Raw genomic sequence first — 20000 nt, 5'->3', positions numbered from 1 at the left:
ATGTGTGTAGCAAGACATTGCCACACGTACACCATCTTTGGCTGGGGTTCTTCCGACACTCATAGACACAAGAGTCCAGTTAGTTTAGACTCAGACCAGGTATATGACCGTGACTGCTTAAATCAGTGATCATCACCCACACACCACAATGTGATAATCTATAATAATAATAATACTTATTATAATTCTAACGATCTGATTCCAGGCCAACAGGGGGGTTGCTTCTGTCCCAAGGTGGCATGAGTCAAGATAAGAAAAATAAACTTGAAACTTGCTTGAGATAGATCATTTTAACACAGTCAGTTAACTTCATGGCACCTTTATTATTTGTCATAAAGTCATCATTGCGTTTTCATGTATTTTAAAGCTCAGATTGATTTGAAAAGTCTAGCTGAAAATAGCCCCTGGTGAAAAGATTAATTGAATACCCAGATTTCTAACATCCTTGACTTATTAATGATGATTAGCCAACATTGACTGAAATAAATTCTGCAGTATTTCAACTGTCAAAATGTTGACTGTGTTAAGAAATTCTTAATAAAAAAGACATCAAGCCATTAATGGTAAAATGTTTACCGTATGTTTATTTACAATATATGGCCGAAGCTATGGATAGACAAGTATCACCTATTTGTTGGTGGTCAAGAGTTAACAAATACCTATTTATTTAATGGCTTATAAACGTTACAAACATTTCACAAACATATTCCACCACAAAGGCCTTAAAAACAAAATAAACTGGTCAGGCTACTGCTTGGGCCTTACATCTACAACTCATTTAACCCCTGCTCACTTTGGGTGGGATGGCTCAGGCTAGAGCATGGGTTCCCAAACTTTTCAGCCCGCGACCCCAAAATAAGGCGGCCATTGACTCGCAACCCCACCTAAACCTGGAGGTAATTTATGCACATAAACTTGCACGTTCGGTGCGCATTTGAAATGTATTAAAATGGTCAAATGTACTATTTTTAATCATTTTAGGTTGTATTTCATCCATTCTGTTGCATTTAAAATAAAAAACATATATAAATATTTTTAGGACAGAGTACAACAACTTGCAATGGGCCTGGTCTACAAGACACACTACACCACAAAGACACCCTATTAAACTACTTCAACACCAGAGGGAGCTCCACTAATCACGTTCAACCCAGATTTGGCTCTAACAAGGGACTAAATTTGTTCTACTGCTATGCCACACAAAAGAGCACTTACAGGTTGGCTGCAATTCAGAACTGGCCCCTGCATAAAGCCTACCCTCCAACCATGGCGGACCTTTTTCCTACTCATCCCCATTCCCGAGGCTCCTCCTCGTCCGGCTTCCCTCTCTGAACATGGCCAATTGCGTTCATGTAGACCAGTGGTCCCGAAAGGGTCTGCCAAGGAACACTGGTGTGCCGTGAGACAAGTTCAGGTGTGCCTTGGGATTTTGTAACAACCACTTATTATTATTGCAATATATACATACTATAAAAAACAAGTTTAGTTAAACGTTTTTTTATTTACTCTATCAGTACTATTCAAATATATATATATATATATATATATATATATATATATATATATATATATATATATATATATATATATATATATATATATATATATTAACCACTTTAAACCTGGCATCCCTGTTAAGTATCTCATTATAGGCAAAAGATGTAACATTTAGAGCCAGGCTCACAACGTGTCACATGATCATCATGACGCGTTGTGAGCTCATAGATCTACTATTTTCGCTATGAATACAGGTGTAGCTTGAGATCTTCACTTGCCCATTGGTGTGCCTTGGGCACAAGTCTGAAAAACACATGGTGCAGTCGTTCAACAAGCCGGATGCATCACAGTGGACTTCAATCCAATCCCTAGGCCTAGACTCTGTGATGGTGGACATGTATTATTCACCAAGGAGTTGAAAGTCATTGTCTCACAACCACTATATAATATATAGCACTGTATAATATAGTATGAAGTACACTGCAGTATACTGAGTGTCAATTTAATTCTAGTCACTGTGCAGCAGGTAGTCTGTCCTTCTCCCCTCCTGAAAATACCCAAAATACTGTGACTGCAGGGTTTTGCATCAGTTTGCCTGTTTAGTTAAATTAACACTCAGGAATTCACTGTACAGCATGAGACTCCTTTATCACTCCACTAAACTCTTCTCAGGTAGCGGAGGTGACACGTCCTCCTCTTCCTCATCTTGTGCTTTCTCCTTGTCATCCGGGGGAGGGCATTTGGATTTCTTGCTCACCCGAGCATACATTGGGTCCCATTCCCCGTCACCCTCCTGTGCCTCCTCTACTGACGAGTGAAGTAGCTCATGATTGGCCGTCGAGTCAGGGTCTAGTTCATGGGACGAAATTCCCATCTCTGCCCGAGGAGTTCCCCCTCCGACACTCTCTTCCTCTTCCCCGATGACGTCATAGATATGCTGGGGATGCACCTCCGGAGAAGCCCAGGGTTCCTGGTTCTGTCCTACCCCCGAGTCGAGGGTCTCCTGGGGACCCTCTGGATCCAGGGTGCTGGTGAAGGGGGGGGTGGATGGTGGAAGGGAGGAAAGAAGGTGAGGCTCAGCCACGTCCACTGGGGTAAAAGGCTCTGGAGGAAGAGAGGGTCGGAGCTCAATGAGAGGGATGTTGTTAATGTTTAATCATTTAAATCAGCTTCAGACAGTCGATATCTACCCGACCGTAGGATTTTTAAATGGTAGAATAGAGACCACCTCCAACCACTACATACAGTATGTTATTATTACAGTATATTGTAATTGGTTAAAAGAATGTTTTATTCAAATATGTTCCAGATTGCAGCTTAAATGGATGGTTGTGTGTGTGTGTGTGTCTGCTTTGGCAATGTAAACGTATGTTTTCTCATGCCAATAAAGCCCTTTGAATTGAATTGAATTGTGTGTGTGTGTGTGTGTGTGTGTGTGTGTGTGCGTGTGTGTGTGTGTGTGTGTGTGTGTGTGCACCTACCCATATTGGTGTCAGCTGGAGGTGAGGAGCTCATTTTCACAGCTCCAGGACTCCCATTACGAATCTGCTCCACAACTGTAGTTGCACACACACACACACACACACACACACACGCACACACACACACACACACACACACACACACACACACACACACACACACACACACACACACACACACACACACACGCACAGTGAAACCCTGTCCTGCTCCCTCCTCAGGGGAGTTCTAATTGTATGACTGATACCCTTCTACTGTAAACCATCTATTCATTCATCCTTCAGGGACAAAGGTCAGTCAGTGATGAAATCGTCCTGCTACACTCAAATACCACGACTGCATTCCAGTCCACTATAAGACATGCCCTCAGCCAGTCACTCTGCTCTCGGAAATACATCACAAGAATAGCTACTTAGGGGAGGAGACAGAATGTATTTTCTTTTCTTTCTTTCTAAAATGGACAAACTTGTTGCTTCAGTGATCAGTGAAGAGGCATCCCACTGCTTTTAAATATGTTTCTGTGCCATTTTCAAAGTTGTTGTGTGGGAACAAAGCAGAGACGCTAGGGTGAAGCAAATCGTAAGGTAGTATGCAATACTATTAGCAAACCCGTTGCTTTGGCCCTGGAGGATGGTTCTTGAAAACTTCACTTGAGCTATTGGCAGAATGATGAGGCTTATAGTACCAAGACAGAATCACATGTTCACATGGAAAAATTGTCAGACAACCAATCAGGCATTCATCCACCCATCATCCGTCCGTCCCTCCGTCCGTCCGTCCGTCCATCCAGACAAGTCATCCTTTCACCCATCCTCCATCCATACAGCCAGACACCCAGACAAATAACCTGATTTCTCTGGTGACTGCAGGTGGCTCTTCCATGGTTGGTACCAGGTAGAGTTGTCCTCAGGGCCTGACTCCGCAGATGTAGTGCTCTCTGAGAAACAAACACAGTACAGTACATACTGTCAGTAAATGAAGCTTCATAACTAGGCTTGGGAATGGCTTGGAATGACCACGCCTCAAACACTTGAGCACACCTTACCTGTCCCCCAAACCCCCTTTCCCTTCTCTCTACTTGTCTGAATACAGAAACCGCTTGCGCTCAATCGCACAGGGTTTTCTCAAAGTCTAGACTCCTTTGGTTCCCTCCTGTCTTCCCGCAACCCTTCATCCCTCGACCGCCTTCCCTTCATCCATGTCCCATCACTCCCCACCCATACCTTCAGTCTATGTTTCATACCCTTAACCCTCATCCCTCCCTCCGGACCCTTAAGACATCCATTCTACATGATAACATTGTGCAATAACCTTCCCTCAATTCATATCTGTATTGGCGTCTTGGCGTGGTCTTGATGCTTGGTCAATAAACAGAATCTGATTCTTTGTAATTCCAGCCATTTAATTAAGTACCTACAGTATTAGCTGATGCAATTATGTCTTGTTGGAAAACTACAACTTGGTGCTGATCGGTCCGGCCGTTTGCGAGATTATCTCCAGACACACAGAAAGACAGACCTTCACGCCGTGAAAAGGCACATTGAGATGAAATTGTGTGGGTTTTTTTTAATTGTTTTTATATATGAAAAGTATGTATGCTACCTTCTTAGCTAGGCCCACTTGTGGTTGAAAAAAAAATATGAAAAAAAAGAATAATAAAATAAAATACATACATTTTGGTTTAAAAGAAAACTACTAACACTGTTGAATAATAATAATTTACTGCCCTCCCCTTCCCCTCTTGGATGTTGTGGTCAGAGAGAATGCCTTCCTTGGCTTGGACATTCTCATTGGTATCGCTTCAAGGCCTGGTCAGATGGAATGCCTTCCTTGTCCTGTATTTTGGACAAAGATCTGTGTGCCTCCCCTGAGACGCAGCACAAGGTGGAGGGTGGATTCTTTCTGGATGTTGTAGTCAGAGAGGGTGCGGCCATCTTCCAGTTGTTTGCCAGCAAAGATCAGCCTCTGCTGGTCGGGGGGAATGCCTTCCTTGTCCTGTATTTTGGCCTTGACATTGTCAATGGTGTCGCTTGGCTCAACTTCCAGGGTGATGGTCTTGCCAGTGAGGGTCTTGACAAAGATCTGCATGCCTCCCCTAAGACGTAGCACAAGGTGGAGGGTGGATTCTTTCTGGATATTGTAGTCGGAAAGGGTGCGGCCATCTTCCAGTTGTTTGCCAGCAAAGATCAGCCTCTGCTGGTCGGGGGGAATGCCTTCCTTGTCCTGTATTTTGGCCTTGACATTGTCAATGGTATCGCTTGGCTCAACTTCCAGGGTGATGGTCTTGCCGGTGAGGGTCTTGACAAAGATCTGCATTCCTCCCCTCAGACGCAGCACAAGGTGGAGGGTGGATTCTTTCTGGATATTGTAGTCAGAGAGGGTGCGGCCATCTTCCAGTTGTTTGCCAGCAAAGATCAGCCTCTGCTGGTCGGGGGGAATGCCTTCCTTGTCCTGTATTTTGGCCTTGACATTGTCAATGGTGTCGCTTGGCTCAACTTCCAGGGTGATGGTCTTGCCAGTGAGGGTCTTGACAAAGATCTGCATGCCTCCCCTAAGACGTAGCACAAGGTGGAGGGTGGATTCTTTCTGGATATTGTAGTCGGAAAGGGTGCGGCCATCTTCCAGTTGTTTGCCAGCAAAGATCAGCCTCTGCTGGTCGGGGGGAATGCCTTCCTTGTCCTGTATTTTGGCCTTGACATTGTCAATGGTGTCGCTTGGCTCAACTTCCAGGGTGATGGTCTTGCCAGTGAGGGTCTTGACAAAGATCTGCATGCCTCCCCTAAGACGCAGCACAAGGTGGAGGGTGGATTCTTTCTGGATATTGTAGTCGGAAAGGGTGCGGCCATCTTCCAGTTGCTTGCCAGCAAAGATCAGCCTCTGCTGGTCGGGGGGAATGCCTTCTTTGTCCTGTATTTTGGCCTTGACATTGTCAATGGTGTCGCTTGGCTCAACTTCCAGGGTGATGGTCTTGCCGGTGAGGGTCTTGACGAAGATCTGCATGCCTCCCCTAAGGCGCAGCACAAGGTGGAGGGTGGATTCTTTCTGGATGTTGTAGTCGGAAAGGGTGCGGCCATCTTCCAGTTGTTTGCCAGCAAAGATCAGCCTCTGCTGGTCAGGGGGAATTCCTTCTTTGTCCTGGATTTTGGCTTTTACATTCTCAATGGTGTCACTCGGCTCAACCTCCAGGGTGATGGTCTTGCCAGTGAGGGTCTTGACGAAGATTTGCATGTTTGCGCAATTTGGGCCACTACTGTAAACAGCTGTAAAATTATCAATCGTCTTCTGCTAAAACAAATCTCTGAATTTCAACTGCTAGACAAAGTATAATTATGGCTCAATACAGCGTGAAAATGCTTAATATAGGCTACCAACTTGATGACGTCAGCCTTACCCAAATATGGAATTGCTAGCTGGGTCAAGTACCTCAATTCTCTGATCATTCTTTTACTAAGATGGTTTGTGTGTGTTTCTGTGTGTTAGTGTGTCTGCGGCTAATCTCACAAACTACTAGGCCCCACCCAGTCTGCCCTCAGGTTCCTCCTACAAATCCTGGGATTTCTTGAAAGAGGCCCTTTGAGCCATAGCACCTAGGAACCATGTATGAAGACCCAGAAATCCAAGATAAATACAAGTGTTACTAGACCAGGAAGGGAAGATGTTGTGTCTTCCGTGTTGTGTCTTCCGACCGATACGTCTGAACCATAGTGTCGGGGGCCTTGTCAGAGTACCCGTTGTACCCGTCTGCCAGTGTCCCTTTTGTGCCCATATATGGAGCGCCCTGATATTATCAGTATTGACATTCCCATACATGGGCATATCGGGTTGGATTGGCAATTCTGGACAACCGCATATCCGAACGACTCGACTACTGGCACCACACTCCCTTAAGTCCTTGCCGATGCACATGCCGACTTTGAAGTCGGTCGGTTCCATTTATATGCGCATGACCATATGGACATAGCAGTCGGATCTGTGGCTCTGGACAACCGGATCTCCTTATATGCCTTATGGTTATATCTGAGTCAAAGTGACGTGGCCGTGGTCTGCCCGCCCGCCATTAGCCAATTTGAATATACTGTAAAGGTATTTGTAATAAAAAACTAGATGATTGTGTAAATGATGGCAGAGGACCTACAAGGCGTGTTCAGTATAACGATTAAATTGTCACTGAACGATTATGAACGATCTCTAATCTTGTAACTGTCAGTTGCTGAATGAATCACTGTGAATCTCGGCTTGTTTTGTTGACGGAAGCTGCCTCAACTCAATTGTATGCTGTGACTCAAGAGGTGGCTTATTTCGGCATAACCGCAGACTTGTTATCAAATTGTATCTGCGTGTGTAAAAAACGCAGGCAAATTGGTATACATCATCTCTGTGGTCACGTAATCACGATGTGTCTGACAGCTTTTTCAGATTCCCTTCTGATTGCGGGAGGGGCCCGTTTTGCACATAATGCCACAAATCATGAATGCAGCATCTGATTGCCATGAGACTTTGCACGCTAACTGCCAGTAAGCTAAGGAAGAGCCTCCACTGCAACGTTTTCAAATCAGCCAGATGGCGGCGCTATAACAACCACTTCACAGTTTGGCTTATAACTCTTGATCCGTAGGTCGTACAATCAAAATGTTTTTTTTCCTCCCCAGTGTTTCCTCCCCTTGGACATGGCGCAACTCCACATATTGGCCCCGGCCATTAGTGCCGGACTAGATTCTTTGCCATTTCATGTTTTCTTCAAATCACACTTTTTGCTACTACTCCTACAAATTCTGTCCAAACCTCATACAAATTGGTACATATTATCTCTGCAGTCATGTGATCAAGATGTATCCGTCAGATTTTGCCAGTTCCATTCCAATTGGCTATAATGACCCCCCCAAAAAAAACATATTTGAACTGGGGGACCCCCCACCCTGACAAGCACTTGGAATTGTAGGAGTTGAGGCATTACATTTAGTTTGACTCGGTTCCACAGATAAATATTGTGAAAGTAGACGATCTGTAAGCATGTAGATCAGCTATTTTCAACATTAAATTTTTTTCTTTTAAGATGTATTTGACCTCAACTGCACTGCATCACAATGGACTGGACATAACACTACTACTATACTGTACTATACTATACTATACTATACTATACTATACTATACTATACTATACTATACTATACTATACTATACTATACTACAGTATAACCGTATCATATACTGTACCTTCATTGTATTGAGTTTATTTAATTAAAATACCTTAAATCTGCAAACGTACTTGCTGAGGCAATTGATTCTGATTCCGTTTTAACTGACAACTCAATAAAGAAAACCATACAACTCTTGGAACAGGCTGAAAAGAAAGACTGACCCATCTCGTCGTTTTGCATCTCGTGGATCATGGGGTTCACTCTGGCTGTCATGGCATCCTCCAGCTTCACCTACAAATAAATATCAGCATCAATACCTATAACTAATGGAATCATACCCAATTCTCTGTCATCGATCTTTGTTTGTTAGCCACTTAAGCCATTGTCATAGGACAAATACTGAAAATAGCATATTATGTACAAGCTCACTATGTGTCATGTCATTTGAAATTCTTTGAAAATTTGCCCAAATTGGGGAAGTAAGGGTTAATGTGGTTAAGAACATGAATAAGGTCCATTGTTGTTGTGTTATGGTGTTTTTTGTGTGCTTTGTCATACTATACTACGTATCCTCATTACTGTACCCTCTTTGTTTCCTTTACTTATTGCCAATGTTCTAAACTTTGAGTTGATTTAAACTAACCCTTTAACTTATTAGTGAAAGGTTTCCTTTTGCAAACTAAAGGAAAAAAAAGTTCTTTGCTTGCTTGATTGTTGACATACAGTATTACATTACATTACATTACAGTCATTTAGCAGACGCTTTTATCCAAAGCGACTTACAATAAGTGCATTCAACATAGGTAGGGAACAAAATTACTAATCATCACCAAAAGTCCTAAGTGCATTTTCTGCTAAAACAAGCAACTAAGAGTGTACCTAGCGCTAAGGTAAAAGTGCAATATGTAGCATTTAGTCTCACCACTCTGACCAGTGTAGAGGGGTACCTCTCCACGTCAGGATCTCGCAGCTCAAAGGAACGCCTGGAAGAGACATCAGAAAGAAAACTATAGACATTTTCAAACAATGACTGATCTATTACATTTAGCCCTAACTGATGTTAAAAGGCAGTGTTGATTTGATGTGGCTCTGTGAGGGAGTTTTTTCTCATGCAAAAGTGTTGAATCAACTTTGATTTGTATGGGGCAAGTGGATAAACGAGAGAAGTATTTGTGTCAAGCAGGCCGAGTTACATACTGGCCATACATAGAGTACAGTGCATACTAAGACAACATGAGGTTGTAATGAAAGTCAATTCTACACATCTCTGTTTGTAAACATCTGCGTAAAAAAATTAGTTCAGCTACATAACTGCCCTGTTCAACACTTTCTCCCTCACCAGGGTCAGCCCTATGTTCCCTCAGTTTAGCATTGGGGTGGGTTAGGGTGGGTTAGATTATAGGTTTGGGATTAGGGGTTGGGTTGGTCTATACTTGGTCTCCTCCTTTTTCCCTCTACACCAAATCTACAGCAGATCTCGAACCTTACAACGGATCGCGTCATGTTGTAAGCTCGTATAGATCTGCTTATGAGCTTCTGATCTTGTAGATCTGCTATTTTCTGCCCAGAAGAGGGACGCTAGCGTTAGGCCTGGTTTTACACTTTGACTAAAATGTACATTGACCTTGACAAAAGGACCATCTCTAGACTGTGGATGTGTCCTCAACTGATCTGTCAGACAGCACCATATATTGGCCGAACAAACTGATGGTACTGAGGTTCCTCTTCCACTCTTGACCGTAGCCGTGTGTCCTTTATTGACCCGTTGTTATCCTTCACTGTCTTTTATGCATTACTAAATACAAATGTATACTATTGTGTATCATTTGTTACTATTGTTAGCTGTTAATATTATACTATATACACTTTACCAGTAGCCTACAGACAATTCATGGCTTTGCTCTTTTGTTTATTGTGCATGTGGATATTGCCCATTCCAGTGGAAGGAGATTGCCTTTTTCCTGATCATTCACAAGGTTTCTTCCTTTTCCTTTCATATCAAGATCTATTTTCTTGACAGTTTTTCCTATCCTGATTGACGATTGTATAAAGACAGGACATATACAGCCCTTTGAGACAGAAACGGTGAGGTCAATATTAATGCATTTGACTTGGCTTGACTTAAATATGATATGGCTCTATTAAAGTTATTTTGTTAACAACCCTGTCATAGCCAGGTGGCAGGTCCCTGACTTAAAAGCGCTACACTCTAGACTTCTGTGGAACTAAGGTCTTGAGTGATAATGCCATCTTCAGGCGGATAAATGTAACTGCATCATGTTGATCATAGCTCTCTCACACACACACACACACACGCACGCACGCACGCACGCACGCACGCACGCACACGCACACACACACACACACACCACACACACACACACACACACACACACACACACACACACACACACACACACACACACACACACACACACACACACGCGTGCGTGGGTGCGTGTGTTACTGACCTGCCACAGTCTAAGCAGAGAGTGGAGAGGACTATGGAAAGGATAACTATGATGAGAAGACAGAGGACACCAGCATCTGGGGAGAGAACCCCCATGACCTCACGTCCTACCAACGTCATGACCTCTGAGAGAGAGAGAGAGAATATGGGTGGGAGAAAAGAAAAGCATCAGCACAGAGTGAGAGAAAATCAATGGAAATATATATAGAGAGAAGCACAAAGAGAACAAACGAGCCAAATATTAAAGAACAAAGAAGAAAACACAATGCAAAAAAGAGTGAATGAATGCATGGTATGTTTGCATGCATCACCACATAGCACATGAGAAGGAATGCTAACATGATTAATGATGTTCATTTACCATTTGCAGATGGCGTGGCTGAGCACTTCATATGAATGACAGACGTTTACAGCCACAGAGTACCTTCACCAACACGTACTGTACATAATGCCTCATATTTCTGTTATCTTGCAGTTTTAGCACCAATACTTACTGCATTGTTAGGAATGAGCACCCTTTTTCTGAACTCAGTTTTCTGTACGTTTTTCTATCTTATCTTAGTTTCATGTGGTAGAGTTCAAATTCCATTCGTACAGCAACATTATAAAAGATTACCACAGGCAATTTCTAATTTTAACAACTCACACCAAAAGAAACAAAAAGATACAAACATGGACATGAGCCACGTGATGTATCACCATGGGAATTAAACAAACGGAAGAATAGAATAAATATGTTGCTGCCTTGCAGGTCAGACAGTCAAGTCACTTTTGAGTTTTTAAGTTTACTTTCTTTGCTTACCATTAAGACCTGGAACTGTGTCATTTTTCGATTTGAGCTAAAAAGCATTATTTTACACTTTGGGCTATTCAAAAATAGCAGATATACAAGCTCGTAGCGCGGCACCGAGTGCCGCGCTACGAGCTTGTAGATCTGCTATTTTTGAAAAATCGTGAAAATGTGTGCAAATCTTTGAATATATATATTTTTAAAACGAACATTTTTAACTCAAATCTGTGCTTCTGGGGGTCCCTGGAACAAAATATTTTGATGGGGGTCCGCGGTCAAATACATATAATTCTGGGGGTCCTTGACATGAAAAAGATTGAGCACCACTGATATAGAAATATACGTTTTTCAGAATACTGTTGAGATTTAGGAGACATGTAGAATCGGCTTCAGGTCTCAATGGGTTAACACCTTTCAAAAATGTAAAGTGTGTTATTAGGGCAGGGATAATTCTAGAAAATATTATTTGTTTTCAGACAAAACAAGGATTTATCAAATGAACTACCTACCGATATTGTATATTCTCCAATAAATCAAGAATTTCTAAATCGTATACATTGTCACAGAGAGAATGTACAGTATAGGCACATTTTCTTGAAGCTAGATTTGACTCTAGAGACTTTTACAAGTGTTGACCTAGTGTGTCGCCACACATTTAGTCTTTACTGGGTGTTGGCTGTTTCTCAAGCACCAGGGCAGGGCTGCACACCCTGCAGAGAGAAGAATTGGTCACTCTTTGGTCTCTAAATATATAAATGAATAAATAGTATGGGCAGCCTGTGTTTTAAAGTAACTATTATCTCTTACTTTAGATAGCAGAAAATGGCTAAACATTTCCCTTACAGATCAAATAGAGTCCACAGAGAGCTCTTTTTTTCTATATTGACAGAAAGAAAATAAGAGTGAGACAGTTTTAGCAGACCATCTGCTAGGAGAGACAGACGTACAGCAGCTGTGTTGTGCCAAGAAGATTCTTGATTGTTAGATACTTGAAGAATTCCAAAATTCCATTACTGTCTACATTGTGAGTAAAGACATTGAAACTGCAACCAACGTAACCTTTCTTGTACTTGTAAAATGTAGATACTTACAGTCAGTGGTGTAAAGTAACTAAGTACATGTACTCAAGTACTGTACTTAAGTACAATTTTGAGGTATTTTTTACTTTACTGGAGTATTTTAAAATGTCAGTACTTTTACTTCTACTCCACCACATCTCAGAGGCAAATATTGTACTTTTACTCCACTACAATTATTTGAAAACTTTAGTTACTAGTTACTTTGCTATTATCAATTATTACATTATAAAACATACATTAACCACTTTAGCCTTATTTTATACATAGGCTATTTGAAAATAGCCGATCTACAAGCTTGTAGATCTGCTATTTTCAAACATTTTAGTACTTTTACATTTGGTACTTTAAGTACATTTTGATACCAATACTTTTGTACTCAAGTAAATTTTGAATTCCGGACTTTTACTTGTAATGGAGTACTTCTACATTGCAGTATTGATACTTTTACTTAAGTAAAACATTTGACTACTTTTTCCAACACTGCTTACAGTATGAATTCTGTCTAATGCTCATTATAACATGGAAGGACAGATCAGAAACTCGCCTACCAGTGACATCATCGGTAGGCAGGTTTGGTAAATTCAAACAAGATTTAAATGTTCTATTTTATTTATCAATGCGAGAACAATGGCTTCTATTATAGCATGTTACTTTCCAGCCTGCAGTTTCTATTAACTTCGATTCCCCATCGAAGACACAGACAAAGTAGTGTCTGACAGACAAAGTAGACAAAAATGGTACCATTTTATAATGAGCATTAGTGAGGGCCATTTAGATGAAGATAGGTTGAATTTGGGTGAAGTGGTCCTTTAACCGTAATTATAAAATATAAAAGTTATAATTATAGTGTGCACCCTGATCATATTATACGTATACATATGTGCTTATGGCTGATGAACATCCTCTATTTGTAAATAATGCAAAGGTAGATAGAATGTGTGTATGAGCACAGATTCATTAAAACTACACACAATTATGTAACAAAATAACAAATGAGATTGTATACCTTACCTTGTTGTTATACTACAATTATAAACCAAGATGCAGATGTCTCAGGCAGCTGTCATCGTCCTAGCGGGACAACTGTCATGCAAAATATAACATGAATGAACACATTCTCTATCCTTTGTTTGACTTGCACTCTCTTTCTCTCTCTCGTTTTATGAAGAAAACCCCCCCACAACATTTCATTATTTTATTGCACTTTTAGTGCAACTGTAGAACAGAATAGAATAGAATAGAATGTTTATTTCCACACAGAAACCACATCACCCAGAAGTTAATATTTGTTTGTGTGGGTGAGTCATGCATGCTAAGGCCATAGACCTTATGTAATGGGTTAAAATCCAGATCAAGGTGTTTTTTGCTTATCATATCCTAACACTCTATCTCTTTCTTCCTGTCTTCCTATGTAAAATCTATAATCTTGTTTTTAGAGTTTTTATGTATGTATGTATGTGTGGCTGATTCATATTTGGCCATAGTACAAAATGTATTCTTTCTTTGTGGTCAAATACAGGGAACACCCATTGTCCATAATCCTGTTAATGCAGCTGCAAACAGTCTTCAGAGTTTGAATGAACTAAGATGAAAGTGATCAGGTGTGGTTATTGGTAATAATAGTACAAGACTTTTCTTTTCAAATCATCCACTATTAAAATACATTAATCATATGATGGATACAGTATAAGTGTGTGTGTCTTTTTTCTTGTATACTGTACATGGAAAATATATAGATAAAGTTTTAAAAAATACATTAGAAATAGAGTTCAAAGGAAAGCTTGCACACCCAAACTAAAATGTACAGGTGCTGAACAAAAATATGTACACTGGAAAAGGAAGGGAAGTCTGCACACTGTTTGTAGCTCCCAGTAGAACAATATTTAATAATAGAGCTTGAACCCATGTGGGTCTAACTCAGGTCTGACCTGAGTTATGCAAGGGCATTGGAACGGATCAGAGAATCAGAGAATGTGCCATGGGTCATATATTTGATTTCTTTAAATAAATATTGGGAGTCTGGTGTGATATGTTGTCCTGGTACCCAGAATTCCACACCAAGGGGTAAAGGCCTGATACATTGCTCACATGGGGAATGAATCGACCATTCATTGATGTCCCATTTCATGTCGCAAGCTCACCAATAAATCAGGGTGGAGGAAATGTCTAACATTCTTTTCTCCTTTAGCAAATACCGTCAAATGGCTTTTGAGCAAGGCACTAAAGCCTCCAGCTGCTCCAGAGATGGCAGTGGACTAAAAAGGAAAGAACTGGACAGAACTATTATTCAGTATATGCTCCAATATAGTATATCAGACTAATGCTACATATTGAATTTGGTAAGCTCTCTTTTCATTAAAACGAGAGATCATAAAAGGGGCCGATCACTGATCGAGTCATTTGGAGTGGCAATCAGCCAATTTATATGGGTGGCCAATTAATCAGAGCACCCCACGTGTGACTGTGTACATTTTAAGCAAGCTGATGCTGAACAAGACCATGCATGCTCAGTAAAAACCTGCCCCGGATAAATAAAATATTATAAAACAGTATTTCTCATGATTATTCTTTCACTTATTTTGTACATCACTGAGTAATCAAAGTTTACACTAGTTGAACCTGGCAGTAAATCAAATGCTTGTAAATCACTTCAATACAAGCGGTACTGGGTCAGGTTACGGGTATAGGAGATCATGGTACAACGGGTCAGTTTGACTTGTCACAGAGCCAAGAGCAGCTAGAGGGCTGGAGGTCTAGGAACAGTATGACTGGAATCAAGTTTGACTTGATAAAGTTATATTTAGTTGTTATCCTTCTCTTAAAAACATGCTGAAATATTTTTCCTCGCCCCCTCTCTCTAAATGTATGTTTCTCCACCCTGCCTTGAAGCAAACTAAGCAAACTAGTTATTTATTATAATTGGGAGACAAACAGTAGAGGGGCTGTTCAACATGTTATAATCAGTTATCTTTTAGGATTCGTCACATTTTCATCAAATAGCTAATTTTAAATGAAAAATTATTTCAAGCTAGAATATTCTCTGTGTCGCATATTCCTGTTTCTTGCTCTACGTGCTTCTCTCTCTTTCTCTCCCCCTCTCTCCTTCTTTCTCTCTCCGTCTCTTCGTCTCTGTCTCTTGGCTCCCACTCCCTCGCCCCTCTTCCTGGCTCCCATCCGCCCCTCTCTCCATCCATCTCCCCCATCCTCCTCTCCCTCTCCTGTACTTTCACTCCCTCCCTGCCTCCCTCACTCGTTCCATCCCCCTGAGCAATAAGACCAGTTTCTTTCCTTCCGACCACACCTATGAATTCTCCTCCCTGCAGGTAGTTTGAAGTGAGCCGGTTTCACTGACTGGGCTGATGCCTTAGGGCTCCCACTGTAAACACTGTTAGTCCAACTGTCAGTATTCCCCAAGCACATCGTTCTTAAAGGACCAATACCTGAGTCACTATGTGTCATTGTCCATTTAAACTTTAGTTAATTAGTAGTACAAATAGCAAAAACATATCTCATTCATAAAAAATCGAGCCAACGTCTCAAAGCCTTTAGTTTAGTATAGGAGTTGATTTGCAAATAAACCGATAAAGACAAAATCTCTCATTCGGGATATTTCTCAGTGGGCTATTTATCATTGAGGTATAAGCAGTATAGCGTGTATAATAACGGTGAGAGTAGGGTTTCCTGTCTTGTTAGAAGTTTACACATTGACAGTTCTGAACACAGTCAGGAATACAGAACAAACAAGCACACAGCTCTGCTGTTTGAGCTGTTTAAAGCAACAGCTCTCAATTTAAACCTTTAGAACGTTCATGGAAATGGCTGGACAAGTTAGGCATTTAATGCACTTAAACAACACAGCATAATGCAAACAAATTCAAATGTGCAAATGTATATGCAAAGTGCCTTACAGTTAGACAATGTTTGTCACCAGTACTGGCAGTGCTGCTCTCTTCACATGGATCTACAAAACAGAACCGTTAACTTTGGCAGAGATAAACCCTATACTTAGTTGACCGGAGTCCCCACAATGTGTCACGATGCGAGATGTTGTGAGCTTATAGTTCTGCAATTCTCAGGGCATGTTCACCCCAGAGTATAGATGACAGCGTTACGCTTCTTCTACCAATTAAACTGAATTGAACCTTTAACTCTGATAGTACGGAGGAGTTAAATGGGGTGAAAGGTTAGGCCTGGACTGAAGATGTTGGATATTAGATGTTATTGTTTAATAAATTATGGGGATCTTCTGGCATGTCATCACATGCTGTCATAGGCCTTATAATTCAAACAGCTCCAGTCTTACTGCTAAATAAGAACAGTAGACCACACATGCAAACTCATCAGGACTTTTTTTTTTTTTTACGGTGGTGCATAGGACAAATATCTCTTCACTGAAGAGTGGCCTCAGATAAGTTCGCTGGACGGTAACATGGAACTGCCTGTTTATCAGACAACAACACCCACTACTAACCCTAACTGTCACTTCACCCTTGGCCAGTGGACCACAGCCAACCATGGCCCAGCTGTGATACTGGTGCACAGATCGAGACAGATACAGTAGATATTAAAGACACTACAGAAGGGCGAGAAGAAGAGAGAAACAGGGAGAGAGGAGAGAATAAAAATAATTACAGACAGGCAGGGGCAGAGAAAGAAGGAAAGAGATAAAGATATGATCTATTTTTAGAGATAGTGTGCGACAGTACAAGCATGCAAGAAAATAAACATATTTCAAATAAATGCCTTTCTTGAATAGCAGTATTCTAGTTCTCTCACAATGCTGCACGGTGGCATTGCAGGATTATCAGACAGAGAGACAGCAGCCAGAAGTACATTGGAACTCAATTCATTTTGTGTGTAATACACAATACATGGTGGCGTATTATGATATTATTAATATGCATATACATGGACAAGATTGTTCATGTGCACACAAACAACACTAAACACTAAACTACACTAAACTACATTAGATGATACTCACAGTACTGAGGGGTCAGAGATCTTCAAGTCTCCATATGGTCCCACTGTCAACACTCAGTGTTCCTTCTCTCGTCTTTTCTTCACTCTGTTTTCTCCACCTTATTACCTCTCCTCCCTCCCTCCTTTCTCTCTCTCTATCGCTTTCTGTTAGCTTTACCTATCTTGCCGCTCTCTGTCACTAGCTGTCAGTTTCTCTCACTCGCTATTGCCCTCTCTGACTCACATACACCCCCCCCCCTCCCCTATCTATTTTCTTTCTATCCCTCCCTCCCGATTGATTCAAAATTGTGACACATAAAAATAACTTCATGCAATATACCTCTTGACTACAAGTACTTCCTCATTCCTGTGTGTCTCTCGTTCACTTTGTCCCTCGCTGAAGCACACTTGTTGAGGTCTTATCTCGACTCATGTCTCTCTCTTTTTCAAGCGGCAGATAAAGGCAGCTGTTATTACTTCACTGCCAAAGTTAGTCAAGGTTTACAATAGCCTTTCTTTGTTATATTAACTGCAATTGACATAAGCCTGGATTAATTTTCCTTTACTTTTTTTGTTTACATTTTTAGTGTAGCCTATGTATTTATACATTTGTTCTACAGTACTTCCCTCAGGGCATGGGTGAGGGTGGGTAGATGTTTGCACACTTTTGTATTTGTTTGTTTTATTCTTCTTCCACCGTTTTTTGTAGTTCTGGCTTAACTGTGCAGTCGGTTTTTACAAAACTTGGCAATATGATAGAGGGCTATGCCAAATGGCCAAAACACGAAACTCACAACCATTGGCCAAAGGGTGGCGCTATAGCACTCAATTGAAAAATGCATAGCTCATGAACCTTTGACCAACAGCCATGGAACTTCATTACACACATGCGTCTCCTCAACAGGAACAACTTTGACCTTTGACCTCTGACCTTTAGATCTTCTGCCATTTTGAATGAAAACTGCATCAGTGATGCAGTTGAAGCAGATTCCTCTTCCCCCACGCCCCCCAAATCACTCCCCCACCCAAGCGAACTTTGCCAGCCCTATAGCAGGGTCCCCAGGTTGTGCAATGGTTGGCTGTCCCATATATTTCATTAGTGTGCACCTATAACAACAGATTGAAGTAGGTCTCAATCTGCAATGATACTGAGCAGCCTGACTAGTTTATATAATTGCCTGACAGGCCATTCATGCAAAACATTACATTTTTCAGATTTTCCAAGCGGATAGGACTAACCTTGCCTCGTTTCATATGGTAACTTTTTTCTTTTTTGTATGGGTGAAAAGACATAACAGCACACAGGTGACATAAATCAGTGGTTCTCAACCTGTGGGTCGGGACCCCCAGGGGGGTCCCCACATGATTTTGGGGGGTCCCCAGAAGACAGTGAAGTGACAAGGACTTTTCACCTTTTTTAATACCTCAAAAAGAAAAGAAAACTGCACCAAAAAGTAATCGACAAACTACGGTATACTATGAACACTGGTCAAACATTGGCCAAATTGTCAATAATATAAGAAAGAGGCAAAAAAAATGAAAATAGCCTATCTACAAGCTCACAACTTGAGCTTGTAGATCGGCAATTTTCACAATATTTATTTGTGGAACCGAAAATGTAATGCCTCAATTCCTATAATTCCAAGTACTTATCAGGATGTGGGGTCCCCAGTTCAAATATGAGTATTTTTGGGGGTCACGGCCTGAAAAAGTTGAGAACCACTGACATAAATTACCAAAAACAAAATCATAATATTTCCAAAATGTATATAAATGGAATGATACATTCACAACAGGAAAAAAATGTGGGGGAAAGATATTAAAATGAAAGAAAGAAAACAAAATAAAACAAAATAAAACAAAACAAAACAAAACAAAACAAAACAAAACAAAACAAAACAAAACAAAACAAAACAAAACAAACACACTTTTTCATATTTGTAACTGACTTAATCCTGCACATGGTATTGTTTATATACAATACCATTTGTGATTTACAGATCAGGTGGAACCAAATAACAGAATAACATAACACTAATAACAGGTATCTGTCTAACTAGGATACAGCAGCTCCCATGACATTATGATTCAAAGCTAGTTAGCTTAGCTTCATACCTTTGATTGAATAAATATCAATAAACACACAACATCATTAGATATAGCCTACCTCTTTATTTGCTCTTTCTCCACCTTCTCCTCCTCCTTACAACCCCCCCCCCCCTCCTCCCCCCCTTGTCCTTCTTTTTCTTTCTCCCCTGTGCATCAGGTTTGGATCTCTTCACTTTTTTTGACAAACATAAAATATAGCTGACTGTGACCTCATGGCTCCTGGCTAATTGCTCAGTCAGTTCAGTACAGCATTGGGTTCTGCTATGTTGGTACATTTTGTGTATGTGAGCCACAAGAGGGCAGTATAATAAACTAGGACTATGATGGGCTGAAAGCAGTGCTTGTACATTTATAATCCCATTTGATGCCATTTGACTGGAGTTCCCCATTGGGGAAGATGCCTTTGAAGTCCCCATATAGAGAATACCTTTGTTTAAGCAGCTGACAGCTGGATCCAAGGACATCTGAGTG

The 20000-nt window shown here is 41.0% G+C and overlaps 2 protein-coding genes across 2 annotated transcripts; both read right to left on the bottom strand.

The window, feature by feature from the left end:
* Nucleotides 1–1620: 1620 nt before the first annotated feature.
* LOC308082502 (uncharacterized protein) lies at nucleotides 1621–17582 on the bottom strand. Its single transcript, XM_080424262.1, has 8 exons — nucleotides 17443–17582; nucleotides 13465–13541; nucleotides 10591–10712; nucleotides 9042–9102; nucleotides 8341–8410; nucleotides 3827–3916; nucleotides 2979–3053; nucleotides 1621–2601 (listed from the first exon to the last, which is right to left on the bottom strand). Exons 3-8 carry the CDS (start codon nucleotides 10707–10709, stop codon nucleotides 2147–2149), a joined length of 870 nt encoding a protein of 289 aa, XP_080280388.1. The 5' UTR covers nucleotides 10710–10712; nucleotides 13465–13541; nucleotides 17443–17582; the 3' UTR covers nucleotides 1621–2146.
* Nucleotides 4792–6207, bottom strand: LOC308078860 (polyubiquitin-C-like; the record flags this gene model as incomplete). Its single annotated transcript, XM_080420204.1, has 2 exons — nucleotides 4792–4944; nucleotides 5248–6207. 2 exons carry the CDS (start codon nucleotides 6205–6207, stop codon nucleotides 4792–4794), a joined length of 1113 nt encoding a protein of 370 aa, XP_080276330.1.
* Nucleotides 17583–20000: the final 2418 nt, after the last annotated feature.

The sequence above is a fragment of the Gymnoscopelus braueri genome, assembly GCF_963280865.1.
Source record: "Gymnoscopelus braueri genome assembly, chromosome: 1".
NCBI classification, from domain to species: Eukaryota; Metazoa; Chordata; class Actinopteri; order Myctophiformes; family Myctophidae; genus Gymnoscopelus; species Gymnoscopelus braueri.
The sequence above is the reverse complement of the archived record's forward strand: the minus strand, read 5'-3'. Positions and strand labels throughout refer to the sequence as shown.

What these genes read in the sequence shown, in the direction of transcription:
- LOC308082502 (XM_080424262.1), bottom strand. Translation starts at nt 10,709, where the DNA reads ATGACGTTGGTAGGACGTGAGGTCATGGGGGTTCTCTCCCCAGATGCT. An exon ending in CTCTGCTTAGACTGTGGCAG is followed by an intron (nt 9,103 to 10,590) that starts GTCAGTAACACA and finishes TGTCTCTTCCAG; the next exon opens with GCGTTCCTTTGAGCTGCGAG. An exon ending in GCAGTCACCAGAGAAATCAG is followed by an intron (nt 3,054 to 3,826) that starts GTTATTTGTCTG and finishes GTGCAACTACAG; the next exon opens with TTGTGGAGCAGATTCGTAAT.